General features: G+C 37.7%; 1 protein-coding gene across 1 annotated transcript; it reads left to right on the top strand.

Moving 5' to 3' along the window:
* The first annotated feature begins 1,203 nt into the window (after positions 1-1,203).
* Positions 1,204-14,369, top strand: LOC140238946 (uncharacterized). The gene is made up of 4 exons (XM_072318843.1): positions 1,204-1,345; positions 11,455-11,775; positions 12,552-12,650; positions 13,684-14,369. The coding sequence occupies exons 2-4, from the start codon at positions 11,631-11,633 to the stop codon at positions 13,893-13,895; spliced, it is 456 nt and encodes a 151-aa protein (XP_072174944.1). The 5' UTR covers positions 1,204-1,345; positions 11,455-11,630; the 3' UTR covers positions 13,896-14,369.
* The last annotated feature ends 320 nt before the right edge of the window (positions 14,370-14,689 follow it).

The following is a 14,689-nucleotide window of genomic DNA, read 5'->3' on the forward strand; positions in this document are numbered from 1 at the left end:
AACATATATTATGTTCACTACAGGAAGATTCGTTGTCTATCTCTTATCTGGCTTTAATAGTCAAATTACTTTTGTGCCTCGAAGGCAAGGTAATTATACCTTCAACTTGAACTTCCCATGTCGGGTCTTTTTCAAAGCATTCACTGAACTGACTGTATGAACGTTGCAGTATCAGTGATGACCTTATTAAATCAAAATATCAGATGTCAATTGATCGAATGCAGCAACATCAGTAAAGCACATCATATACCGTAATAGTGAAAGTTTTAGGAAAATCGGACGACCAGTCTAATTATACGAATTTCAAATTTTGGGGCCGCCAATGCTGAGTGAGAAGACTACTACAGTTTGTGACGTCACATATGAAGAACGAAATAAAGAAAGTATAAAGGAAATTTCTTCAAAATTTCATATTTTTTATGAAAAGTACACATTCCCTCCACTGTACAACCGATAAAAGTGTTTGGGGTAATCCCCCCCCCCCACCCTGCTTTTTGAAAGAGATAAAACAAGTGATCTTTCATTATGCTAGAAAAATGAAAATACATGTATGTTGAAATTTCTTTATACTCTTTTATCGTTTTTCATAAGTGACGTTACATACTGTAGTAGTCGTTTCATCCAGTGATGGCTGCACCAACATTTCAAAAATTCATAGCTTTTGAATGGATCGTCTAATCTCTGTTGGCATAATTAAGAGTAGGCCTACATTCAGCCAGTACTTCTCGAAACGAAGTCTTGTTAGGAGAGATATTCAAGGCGTTATCACAACCAAGCCAATTAAGAATTGAAATTTTCGTGGAAGGAAAGGGAGTGGTAGAGATTACTTTTATTTCTTCAGAGCCTTTGATGTGTCAGAACTTTTCTCCGCGATAACGAAACAAAAGTGCGGCTGAATCGACAAGACTACAGCTCATCACGAGTTACAGCGGGCGCTCCGCTACGACCTGGTGAATTTGAATACACACGCTGTGCAGCAGCGGGTTTCACGTTGTCTTCCTGACTCGACATGCACACACACACACAAACACACAAACACACACACACACACAATACGCCATACGCATTGTCCTGAGCTGTCTCTACGGTATAGCAGCATCTTTTTTCCGTCGCAATTGTCAGTCGTACCGGTTGGGATTGGCGTACGCGTTTGGCTTCGCCATCGCCATCACCATCAGCTGATGAAACTCAGAAGGTAGCTCCGGAGTATAGACATGATTCAATGCTATAAAATTACTCCAACGACCTATTCTTGACTCGGTCAGGGAACATCTTGAGGTTTTCAGGTACGTACCTTTTCCCAGTGGATTAGCTTTCTCACTTCCCAGCTGCGTGTGTTCATGTGGTAAGTCAAGGTTCGTTTCTCTTCGGGTTTTTGCTGCACTCTCTGTTTTCACGCCGCTGATAAGATGACTGTCATCTATGCGAGTGCCATTTTAACAATATACGCCCGTGTCGTTTCCGACACGTATCCCTCTACATCGTTAAAAAATAGAACATTGCCTTCACTCTATCATCATGATTATGTCTGTTCACTTCATTTTAACACCTTGACTGGAAAGCAAAGTCTGTTTGCAAGATAAATCGGTGGATGAGTTAAGATGTGATGGGTTTCATAGCTTGACGTCTACTAAAGGGGGAACTATTCACCAAGGGGATATAAAGCCATGTCAAGTACAACACAAGTCTTGAAGCAGACGAAGAAAGAATCGTCACATAACCGACAAATCATACTCCTAATGTGTTCACTTTCTCAGTATTTTATTTTCATCTAAAACGTGTTGGCGTTAATACCAAAGATAACGAACACGAAGGTATCATACAATGTCCATTGAATCAGAAGTTATATTAGGATAAGTGACGTTTATGTTATACATATTCATCGAATGTATGAATAGATAGCCTAGATTAAATCTCCAAGGTGAAAGTTTCCATAGAGTCTCAATTCAAAATGGCGACCTACAGTCACGTGGGAAGAAGTGTTTTGATGACAGAAGTGAAGCTGCCCTCAGTGAACGATCTGTGGAGGGATCAGAAGGAGAGGATGATGTCTCACTATTTCGTATTTTAGCGATACAATCTTGGCCAAATGTTTTCCTTTTGAAAGGCATGGTATGATATACACACTGTATGCATTATCATGCATCAGCACCCAGGGGTACAGTGTGCATAATAGCCTGCAAGCAGTCAAGTGGTTAACAAATGAACTGGGATCCGTCTTAGTGTAGAAGACAGTTTGTATTGCCAGCATGGTATCAGCTGTCCTGTGTCTACGCACAATCCGTACGGTAAATCAGTCCACTTCAGTTTTATTTCTGCACTCCGATTAGGAATACAATGAAAACAAATTGTGCAGAGTGTCGGGATAATGATTATGGATTGCAAAATCAATGTTCATATGAGATAGAAAATATATAAATTAAAAAAAAACCGTATGAAGCAATTTCCTATTGAAGCAATTTCCTATGAAGCAATTTCCTATGAAGCAATTTCCTATTGAATGTACACAGTTGAGAAAAAATGATTAACATAACATCAGATTAAAGTTTACCGAAAATGTTAGAATGCAGGGAATCATATTCACTAGAAATATGACCAAAGGTAATAATGCAGTATGAAATAAACTATCCTAAAGTGTACGTAAAATCTTCCCTATCGCTTCTAGAAAAAGAAGAAGGAGAAGGAGAAGAAGAAAAAGAAAAAGTTCATGGAATATTTATTTGATTTACCATCAGTACAGTCTCCCAGTGGTCATGCATGAGAACTCCTGTAATAGGGCCTACAGTAGCTGGCATGCACCCTTGTATATACCAAAAAATAATTATGTTCAACAGTGTCATTGGGTGTATTGTATTAACAAGTTGTGCGTAAATAATTATTTTGGTCAGAGCTCGGAGGATTTTCCTCCTCACAATATACAATTTTAATCAAAACGTAATGTTGTGATAGATTTGTAAAATGATTTCCTCTTCAACTTAATGACCACATAGTTTTCAAGCGTCCAAAATAAACGCAACATAATGACAATTACAATACTTTGAGAGCAGGAGAAAATGTGATGGAGTAATACAGACATAGATCGTGAAGATCATTTCAATGTCTTGCCTCGAGCTTTTTTTCCCCCATATCTTAATGTCCTCTCTTTTTTGACTTTGTAGATGAGTGATGTCATAGTCCACGTCGGCGCTATTTTATCTTTACATGATTCATACATCTATGACCTAACAACAAGAAGAAAGCATTTCCATCAAACACGAAAAACGAGAGAAAAATGAAGAAGTTCCCTCATATCTTGGATCACTGACTATTCTTGATAACTTTCGAGCACTTAGCGACTGAATAACATTTTCTGCAATATTCAACCAACTTTACCCTCAGATGCTCTTTAAGAGATAAAATGGGCCACACATTCATTGACATTTGCTGGTAAAGGGAATACACAGTCTTTGATTGCACATTCAGTGCAAAGACGTCATAGCAGCTTAATGAGGTAATGTCTTATGAATTAAAAAAAAAAACAACAAGATGATGTTCACTCGGCGTGTTTGTGTGAAGATGTGTTCGTTTTTAATGTGGGTAGGAAGCACAGACGAGAATTTCATGCTTTCTAGAAGATGAAAAAAAAATGAAGAAGGAATTTAAATCGTCTTTTACTTTTTATCACATTGCTGGAACAACGCGAGAAAAAAAAATCATGCATTCACTGTTAGATGGTTGAAATTCAAAACGGTAAGAACTGGTTTAAGAATTAATATTGTACTCTGTTCAAAGGCAAGGAAAAACACACAGAGAAACACATTATAATTATGATATCATTATACTAGTAACACTCTCACAGAAACCAAATGTGTAGTTCAAGGTTTTCCAAAAATTCGCAGTCAGATAAATAAACAAAACAAACACTTCTCTCGTACTTTTCCTAGAGGTTGAACTGAAACAACCTCTTCTGACGGATAATGTCATTATTTTTCTAAAGTAATTTCTGGACCCCCCCCCCTCCCCCATGATATCCGCTCAATGTCAGCCCCCCCCCCCACCAAAAAAAGAAAAAAGAAAAAAAAAAGGATGTTCCCTTTGGATTATCCGTTTTCCTGCCAGCTAGCGTCGCGGATGTGTTGTACCTGGAGCTCGTGATGCTGTTAAATCATTACCGCAAAGAACATGATATTGTGACATTTAATGTCATGAAGGTGAGAGATTCTCACGGCCAAAGAAAAAAAAGAAGGAAAACGAAAAAAGAATCCTGTCTGTGATTACGTCCTCTCTCACCGGATGAAGCGAAGTATTGTTCAAAAATTTAAAAAGAAAAGGGTTATACAAAAACAATGAAAATTGTTTTAGAGAGCAAAACTTAAGCTGCATGTTATGTTGACGTTATGGAAAGTTATCATAATAATTATGTGCCATGATCACGTTTTCCGAATTTATCGATGTGTATTATCACATTTTTGTATTATACTTAGTACCTATCATCATTACAATAAATGGAAATTCTCAAAATCCCTGTAACGTAAGAACGAATGGGAGAGATGCTTAGGCGATGCTGCTTTAGTGAGGGATGCTCGGTTATCAAAGATGACCAATGGATCTATCCAGGTCTGCTATATGTGGCGTGCCTTTTTCACTCTTTATCGCCCTGTTGTGGTCTTTTTGCCACGTTTGTGTACATTATGCTGTGATAATTCTGCACTGATTACTCAACTAAAACCTTGATAACTCAGATTGTAAGGTAAACCAGCCACGAATCCTTTTATTATGTTGTTATCCTGATCACAACAAGGCACACGTCATACTCTTAACTCTCTGCGTGCCACATTAATTTTGTTGCCTATAAGTCTGTGTGTGAAATTTGTGCACATTGACTCATTGGCACAGAGGGTTTAAGGATGCAATCCACGGGAGCGGTGCCTTCGAGGCTGAGGATGAAGTGATAATTATTCCGGACTGGAGTCGATCGGAAGGAGGCCGGCTTAATACTACCCCTTGGTTGTATTTACAACCTTCAGTAGTGATAGTGGTCATTGTCCACTAGGTCTTATATCAAGGACGAACAAGGATTTTCCGGTACATTGCACACTTTGAAGTAACTTTAACGATTTAACGAAGCTTGCTTGACAAGTGAAGTAGGACTACGTGATACTTTGCGCACAAGCGAGAGCTGTTGGAGAACAAGACATGACCACAGCAATATAGAGGCAGGAAGTTGGTTTTAACCTCAGGTACGAGCTAGAATTCTTAGAATTTGTACCCTTAAACGAGTCGGATTAGATTGTATCCTAGTATACATTCAGAACAATGGTGAAATTAATCTAATGCGACATTGTATTTAAATAATGCGAGTCGCAAAGCCGTAAAATGGGGTTATGTTGAACATGCGTCTATTGTGAACGGTCGGCGGCCAAAAATAGAAACGCGCTGCATGGAATCAAAGTATCACATGCATCATGTGTGTAGGGTTTCTCCTCACCCCCCCCCCCCAACCTTCATGTTTTTAACTAAAGACTGCTGGTATAGGAACACTGGCCATGTTTCAGACAAAACATCAGTTTGTTTCGTCATGAAAAACAACGCACAAACACATGCCTCGAACGCATTATCGTAGTTATGCTTTATTTCATTAAGCCCTAGTAAAGAACAATGTTGCACAAACACTCACGATTGTATTCTTTGTCACTTTTTATCTTTTTGCTTATCTTTTTCCATGATGATAGCGATAATTAAGAACAAGTCGTTATTTGTGATGACTGAGAGCGCAGCTGTTTTTTTTCCTCAGATCCAAAGCTCTAAGATTCAGATTTAATGAGTACAACCTCACATTTTCATATCTCTATACCAAGTCACTATGTCACAAGGAATTATGCCACAATGTTCGGAGATCCGTCATCGAACAATCGCTGAGTCAACATTCCGTCCCGCTACGACTGTACACGAGAGAAGGAAGCGGACGTGCGATACTTGGCGGTCGCTATGGCAGGCACTATCGATATCGATCATCTGTTTGCTCACTGCAACAGACGATACCGTAAACGAATACACGCTTCTTGCAGCGTGTAGTACAAAGAATCCTTATTGACGACACACTCCCATTCAGTATTGTCATGTGTGTATGAACTGAAAAGAGTCTAACAATAGTGGTAGCACCTGATACACCATTAAAAACCTGTGCTCTGCGTTCAGAGAGTTCCAGTGCTTGATAGTGATCTCTATTATTATTCTTTTTCAAAAAGTTAGCATCTTTAGAAACATTAATTGTGTTTTATGTATAAAGTAATGAATGTGTTTTCTCGGCTATTATAGATAGATGTTGAATTTTTTTTTCGTTTGTTATCTGTTTGTTTCTTTGTTTGTTTGTTTGTTTTTTGCGCGCGCGTTTAACATTCAAAATGTTTGACCCACATGTGACCAATTACCAGTGATGAAAGCAAAGAACAGTGCGAACGAGGCCGGTCAGTCAAAATGTGGTGTAAACCTGGTCAGTCCCAATAAGGTCATCTCTTGACTTCTTCAATCCAAACGAGGCCAAGGTGTGATTTTTTTTTTTCAGAGTGTAAAAGTAATGTTCATGCCTATACTCTTATGCAGAATGGCGTAGTATATGCTCATTAATTCTAAAACATGTATCAGATAATATTAGGCTCGCAAACAGAGCTTATTGCTACATGTCCAACTCTTGAAGCAAAATCTGTCATGTCTGATATCTGCGGAGTGGCTGTGGATCTGCTGTGACCGTGTGACGCAGCAAATCAGGATAAACTGAGTCATGTAGTGCCAATCAACATATAACCACACAAATATGAAGTTCAATAAACATTGTGTGTGTTAATACATCGTACATTATATCCTGCCCGATGCGTTCTTATTCAAACACTTTCTTATATTGCCTCAAATGCCCCTCTTGTAACCTTATGTGTGTAAATGTGTGCCTAAGAACATTCTGAATTATTGTACTATAATCATTATGTTTCTACAACAAATTGTACTACTACTACTATACTGTCACCACTTCTACTACTACTACTACTAGTACTGCTGCTACTACAACTTCTACTACATTACTAAGTAATAGTAGTAGTTGTAGTAGTTATAGATATGACAATAGTGATAACAATGATAATTATGATAATAATCTGATATTGTGTCATTCCATTTATTTTCATTACATGGTTTTTCTTTTTATCATTATTATATTGTTCTTGCTATTAATGTTGCTGTTAATATCATTATCATGATTATTATTATTATCATTGTTTTATTTAACTGTTTTACTTAATAATTTATTTGATTCGACGTATACGCAGCTAAGTTAGGAATAAAAGTTTGCAGTATAAGAGTATGCATATCCATCGGTGATGTGTAATTGTAGAGTTATTGTGGGTTTGATTTTGACCGAACCGTTGGGCTATCGTATGCTAAGGGCCTGAACAGCTATACTTGACAGACTGGATTTGCCAAAAGGACTAATCTTCATTAACAGGTCGGGCTCTTTCCGACAAGGAACTGAACTGGTAATTTCAAATTTGCCGTGACTCACCGCATAACGATATATTTATCGGTATGATTATCTGTTAATTAGATCTCGTTTTCGCGTTACCGTAAGGAGTCTCATGTATCAGCAGGTCAAGGCACTCTGAAGCGATTCGTACCTTAAGTGATAGACCAAGAAAATAGACAATTAATTCAGGTGTCACGGTTACTGACATTGATTACAGCTACCTTGATCTTTCCAAGGCTAATAAGAGCGCCTCTAATTAGCAAGTTCACCATTATTATCCCCATTCTGAAAAGGAAGTTTCAAGTTCGAGAAACAAGTAATATAGTATATGTGCTTACACACGACTGTCGTGCACATGCACACTGAATATTTACACACATTGATTGTGTAATATATTATATAAATATATGTATAACTGTGTGCATGCGAGTGTGTGGGTGCACGTGTGTGTGTGTGTGTGTGTGCGTGCGTGCGGTAGCTACTGGATTTACTCACACCGATGGAACACATTTTAATTATGTATGACTTGTATGGTGTGAAACTACCTTAAATAACAACAAAATGACCAGCTGGTTGCAGTCGAAATGTACCATAGTTGCATTCAACAAAGTTACGGTAAGATAAAATCAATCGTCCGGGAACTACCTAAAATGTTGTAATTTAAGTTCCCTTCCCCCTCCACCCCCCCCCCCCCCCGCAAAAAAAAACAAAGAAAAAAAAAAACAAAGAAAAAAGAAAAGAAAAGCTGACTGGCGTAATCGCTTTGTTAAAATGCGTCTTCAGTGTCATTGAAATCAAGTGTTTGCAAATATGACACGTGCACGGCCAGGATTCTCTATGTGCGCACCGTCATGTGTAAATACAGTAATTGCTCCATACGAAAGATAATGGGGAGAGATTTATGTTTCCTTATCCAAAGGTTACCTCAGAAACATTTATAACATAGATACCGTACGTTGAAGAAGCACCGAGCAACTTTGGTCTCACGTTTTTACTCTAGTAAAGTTCTCGTGCGCGATTTTTCAGGTTGTTGTAAAGAGTTGTCAACACGTGAATTCGAGATCTTCGCGTTTATCGCGATCCATGTTGAGCGGAAACCCCAAATCATTCCGTTAAATATCTTTTAGATTATGGCTTTGATGGCTCGGACGAACTTAATGGAGATTTTATAACATTTTTTTTTTTAATAGAAAGATTGAGGATGTGACAGCGCTTTGATTTAACTACCACTGGAGATGATGTATCTAGTTTAATTTGTCATGTGCTTGTAATGTATACGTAAAATCTTTATTATTCGGATTTTAAATTTGATTTTGAAATCCTCCCCGATTCTTTCGAATCAATCTAGAACTAACGTGAAGAAATGTATTCTGTAATGTAGCATGTATAAAAATGCATGTATATTTTTGTCATTTGTTGATTTTTTTTTTGTTTAACACACACTTTACTCATCATAAAATCATTATCTTTGATTCAGGCCAGACATGCCTTTGTCCAGTGTAAATATCAAACGCACTTTAAATTGAAGGGGGAAGGGGGGGGGGGGGATAGCCACAATAGCAAAGAGAAGCGCACTTCAAGGCATGAAAATATTCCAAGTGAAAAAAAAAAAAATCGATGAAACTTAACAAACCGAAAAAAATCCACAGCACTGGTGGGTGACAATAGTAGCATTTTTGTAGGTTTTGTGGGTGTTCCTATCCTCATCTGTTTGTAAGAGTCATAATGACTGCCTGTCACAGTTTGCATGTATGTAACACATATCTTTGTGGTTCTTTGGTGAAATCATTCCTCCTTCGTTCGCATTTGTGAAGACATTAACCCTTGTTATCTGCCCATCCAGTAATATAGCCAGCCGATCGAACTGACCTGTTCACATTCCCTCAGTCAAAGGGCCATTTCCGAATTCCGGCTGTTTCCTTTCAGTGTTTGATATCCCTTCCAGCAAGTCTGTCCGTTTATTTGATAGATAATTATGCTGAACTTTTCTTGTCTAACAATATCGTAATTACCGAGTTCACTCTTTCCTGGACGTGTATCAACGAAGTGCAGACTGTTATTAGTGAGGCTTTATATGTCGTTTTCTGATATCAGCCTCCACAACTCATCAATTGTTTTGAAGGAGTGTCTACGCACAAGCATGATAGTTAACGAGATACCATTCAGACTTGAAGTGGTTCATTCACACCAGCAGCGATAAGACATTATGAGAACTATGGCAAAGTTCAACTGGTTTGAACATAACCATATCCCATCGGAATTAAAGGACAAGTTCTCCTTCATTAACATTTAGGGATTGAGAGAATGTAGCAATATTTGTAGAACACATCTTTGAAAGTTTGAGGAAAATCGGACAATCCGTTCAAAAGTTATGAATTTTTGTAAGTTTTTGTGCAGTCACCGCTAGATGAGAAGACTATACTGCAGTGTATGATGTCACATGCGTACAACAGTATAAGGAAAATATGGTAAGGAGAATTTCACAAAATTTCATCTTTTGAAAAAAATACACATTCCCTTGACTCGTTACTGACATAATGTTATGGGTAATATTATTCCCATTGCATTTAGAAAGAGGCAAGTCAATTGTTCTTTTATTATGCGAAAAAGTGAAAATATATTGAATTTTCTTTACATTTTCTTTATACTGTTGTACTGATATGACACCACGAGCCTTAATAATCTCCTCATCCAGTGGTTCCAAGACAAAAATTTTAAAAATTCATAACTTTTGCATCGATTGTCCAATTTTCCTCAAACTTTCACTGATGTGTTCTACTAATATTGCTGCATTCTCTCAATCCTTATGTTTATGAAGGTGAACTTATCCTTTAATGAGGTCGGTGCTGCAGGATCATATGGATTAAAGTAAACGTATCTTGTTAGTATTTTTATTATTGAGGAAGAATGATTCTAGTCTTCAGTTGACAATAGATTATTATAGAAAAGTTCCAGCTTAAATGCATTTCATTAGTCGAAATATCTTCAAGGATAAATATGATAAAAGGGGGTGGGTCGATACTGAGTTAAATTCACTTGCTGAGTTGTATACCATGACAATTGTTCTGATATTGTCTAATGTATTTTAATGCTTCTACCTATACACACCTGGAATGGACCATCTGCGTGGGTTGTGATAATTTCCTATGAAGGAACAGCTGCGAAGGTCAGAGTTCATGATGTGTTCTTGGATACGAATAATCATGTGTTCGTCTGCCAAGAATGTGGTACATGTATGTTACAAACTATTATTTTACTGCGGCCTGGCTTTTTTTTTTTTTTTTTTTTTTTTTTTTTTTACTTCGCAGTTGCGTCTCTGCAGGTCAATATTCATTTCTTGACTGTTTATCTGTGTCATCAAACCTCTTTGAGTTTAAGCGTGTTTGTATGTAACTATGTAATTTTGTGAGTATAATTCTGGGTATCGCCAATACCTAGGTGCCATGCGCAGTGCAACGTTTTAGATGCATTATGGGATAGCTCACGAGACAAACTTGCTCCGGTTTTTCCTGCACATGCACTCAGATCATGCTCTGTCTTTATCCAGAGGTATTTTTGTTGAAGATTTCTTCGCTTTCCATCATGTAACCAGCACACTGAAGCTTTGCAGTAGTGAATCATGATTCTAATGACCGCAAATCAGTAAAACTTAGAAACCTTCAACTCTTTTAAACTGAATTATAGCCAAGAAAAAGAAAGGGGGGGGGGTAACAACGGAAAAGCAGACAAATAACTCCATTGAATTGTACAGGAACTGCGACTCGCGTGAGACAACCGGAAGCGAACAAGGGCACTGAGGAATCCCACAGTGCATCTATTCAACGTGTGCAGAAATTTTCTGCGCATTGGCGATACCGAGAATTATGACAAGACTTTATAGCAACCGATTTTCAGGTTGATTCATTTCACATCATTTTCTTAGCGATTGACTTTTTAAAAACTTTTGTTTTTTCATTACACAGAAGGGCAGAAAACAAAACAACAAGAACACTAACGGCCCTAATAGACCACGCATCAAAAGATTGTCTTCCATTGGGTTACATACAACCTTAGGTGAAACTCTACTGCCACAGTCTTGCCTGTGAACTTGGAATCTTTATCCTTGAATTCCGATGTGTTGACGTAGAGGGCAGCAATCATGAACTCCACACACGCTCCCTTGCTCGAAGCACTCGCAGCCAGCGTGTCGAGTACGACATCGCCGGTGAGCTTGCAGCCGTCCTCCGTGGCCCAGGAGTCGTCGCCCATGATGAAGATCACAAGCTTGATGACGAAGACGATGGGTAAAGATTGATTGTCATCCGAGACAGGAGTAGTCAGGAGAGGGCGCACTGCGATCTGACCTCAAAAAGAAAAAAAAAAATAGAAGAAGAAGAAAAAAAAAAGGCATTGCTCGTCATGTCCGACTGCAAATGTGAACACAGCAATTTGATACTGTTCGAGGAATATTGTTGTTGTTGTTATTTTAAAGATCGAAAGAAGAGAGAGAGAGAGAGAAATGGGGCCCTATACAAATAATTTGCCCCAGACAGCACTTATAACATAAAACAAACATTATAAATAGGAATATTACTATCATTCTTTTTCTTTTATTTTTGTTTTCGTGGGGGAGGAGGTCTGTGTTTGCAGGCAGCCATGTAAGTATCCCTTGTGTAAACTTTACGTACTGACAGAAATTATAACACTATTGCGTAATCTTTCCACTTTGTGAAGCAGTTTGCACCATACCACAGTGATACAAGCACGAAAACACTATTAAGAAAATCAGTGCAGTAAAAACTGTCCTGTATCTAAAAATGTAGGAACCGTTAGAAGCATAAACAATAACATGATAAGAATACGATGCCACATGTCAACTGCATCGTCATTCTGAAATAATATTCGTAATCAAAACAAAGGAAACTTGTTCTTTTTTTGTGTAACGTTCTTTCTGGTATTACAGTTTTTGCCAAATTCTGTGCCTTGATTGTTTGACCCCTTATAGTTGAACCGTGTACATCGTAGTAACTTACTAATACTAACTTTGAACGTACTAATATTGCATGCTACTTCCCTATAGGAAACCAAACATATGAGGGCGCACTGACTTACGTGCCAGGAAACGATAGCTTGGTGCACAACGTCACAGCAATGCCGGAGACAAGGTTTGATGGGTTCGGTAAGTCTATGTCATTTTAGCCTCATTCACTATCATTAACTATTATTACGAAAATACATGTAGTCAATGTTTCTAACATTCTTGAACTCGAGGAAAGTTTGATAAGAAGGATATGCATTTTGAATCATATATTTTCATGTTAAAAGAAGATGAAAATAATATTGTAAGTGAGTGTGAAACTTGTGATGTCATTTTGTGTGTGCTAGTAATACCACTGTGTGCATTGTTTGGTGATAACTTGTGAGACTTTAAGATTGGTTAACATCCTTACTTAATATCTGAATTCAATAAAACCTTTAATGATAAACATTCTGTTTAATTCTGCTGAATCTATTAATGTTAACTATGCTTTTGAATGGGGATGTTAAAAGAGTTATAATTTTCATTCATTGTGTCGTAAGTTTGTCTTTGAACATCTTCCTAGTCAAGCTGCATTTCCAATTACATTTATGATATTGTATAATTTCTTAAGAGATTTAATGGAAAATGAGTTTAGCGCCATTTTCAAACATTTCAACGCAAGTCCATCATTGGATAGAGCAAAACCTATGCAATAATACCTCACTTGTGACATAACAAAGAATATTCTAGAAGTTATGATTAAAGATATCCTTTAATTTCTTATCATGTTCTATCTTTCTTATCTTGTTCTTTGATTTTTTTAACAGCTTTAATAACAAATATCTCAACTTAAAAAGAATGGAGTTAGCTCGTTTTGCTATAAAACTATTCAAAATAGGTATATTCTTTACACCCAATCTGATCTGTTCCTTACCATGCTTACCAAACAATTTACATTTAATTTGGCATTGTTGTATGTCCCCCCCCCCCACCTTTACGTTTTCTTTATACGATCCTGCCCCACGATAGTATGAATGCTTTGGTACAATTCATATGATTTATGACATGTTATTTTTTGTTATACATTGCAGGGAAAACAGTGTGCAGAAATTAAATGAAGTGAACTGAGCTGAACTTGAACACACTGAGGCTTTTAATTTGAAAGCTTTGTCTCTTTTTTTTTTCTGACCAGGAGTCGATCACATCATCGTCATCCTGTCCAATATCTTCGTAGTCCTCTCCATCGCGTTCGTCTGTTTCCTGGCCTTCAAGCACAAGAAGTGGGAGACGGAGATGAGACGGAGAAAGAAGAAGGAGAACTCAGTCGATTACGCCCTCGTCGACAGCCGCGTGGAAGGGAAGAATGAAGACGTCGAGTTGAAGACTGTCACGATCGACCCGTAGAGGGCCTCCTACAGTGTTTCCATTAGTATCTACAGAAAATATAAAGTGTTACATGTATTGCCAAGTTTACATTCTAGTGTCACAAACATTTATTTTATCACTTTTCGTTAGTTAAGTTGATTCATGTGGGACCGAATGTAATTCAGAAAAGTCTGGCAAAAAAGAAAGAGCTATGATATTTGAGGGGAAAAAATGATGTTTCTCCCCAAAACACAGTAAAATTGCATGTATAAACACAAAGTTGGGTTGAATTCAGAGATGAGACGAAGACAAAGTCGAGGACACTAAACGAAGACGCAGAAGGAGTATACGGTAAAATGGAAATTTAGCGAATAACGGAAGAATGAAAACGTGCCTAAACATAACGAAAGACTATGGAACACTTAACCCCGCTGAAGAGTTTTTTCTATAACACGCACTTCCCATTCACCCCATCCCGAGAACACTGTGAACTCTTCAAAGGGTTATAAAAGAAGGAGATCAACACATCCCACAACTGAATAGAATACTGTAGTTCACTATTCCTATTAAGAAAATTATCATAGATGAAATGTTTTTCAATTGCGTGATTCAGTGTTTTTTTTTCAGTGTTCCACAGGTACTGCTCTATAGCCTACGAAAGGAAACAAGGCTACTTCTGATCATACAAATTGTGCAAGCCCATCTCCAAGGATCTCTACTACGTCTTCCTGTAATGTCATGTACAAGTGTACATGTACAGTATGTCCCCCCAAAATACAATGAAATTTCATATTGAGAACACTCAATGATTAAACCGTCTAAATGCTACTTCA

This window comes from Diadema setosum, chromosome 15 (genome assembly GCF_964275005.1).
Source record: "Diadema setosum chromosome 15, eeDiaSeto1, whole genome shotgun sequence".
NCBI lineage: Eukaryota > Metazoa > Echinodermata > Echinoidea > Diadematoida > Diadematidae > Diadema > Diadema setosum.

What these genes read in the sequence shown, in the direction of transcription:
- LOC140238946 (XM_072318843.1), top strand. Translation starts at nt 11,631, where the DNA reads ATGAACTCCACACACGCTCCCTTGCTCGAAGCACTCGCAGCCAGCGTG. An exon ending in CTTGATGACGAAGACGATGG is followed by an intron (nt 11,776 to 12,551) that starts GTAAAGATTGAT and finishes ACTTCCCTATAG; the next exon opens with GAAACCAAACATATGAGGGC. An exon ending in GACAAGGTTTGATGGGTTCG is followed by an intron (nt 12,651 to 13,683) that starts GTAAGTCTATGT and finishes TTTTCTGACCAG; the next exon opens with GAGTCGATCACATCATCGTC.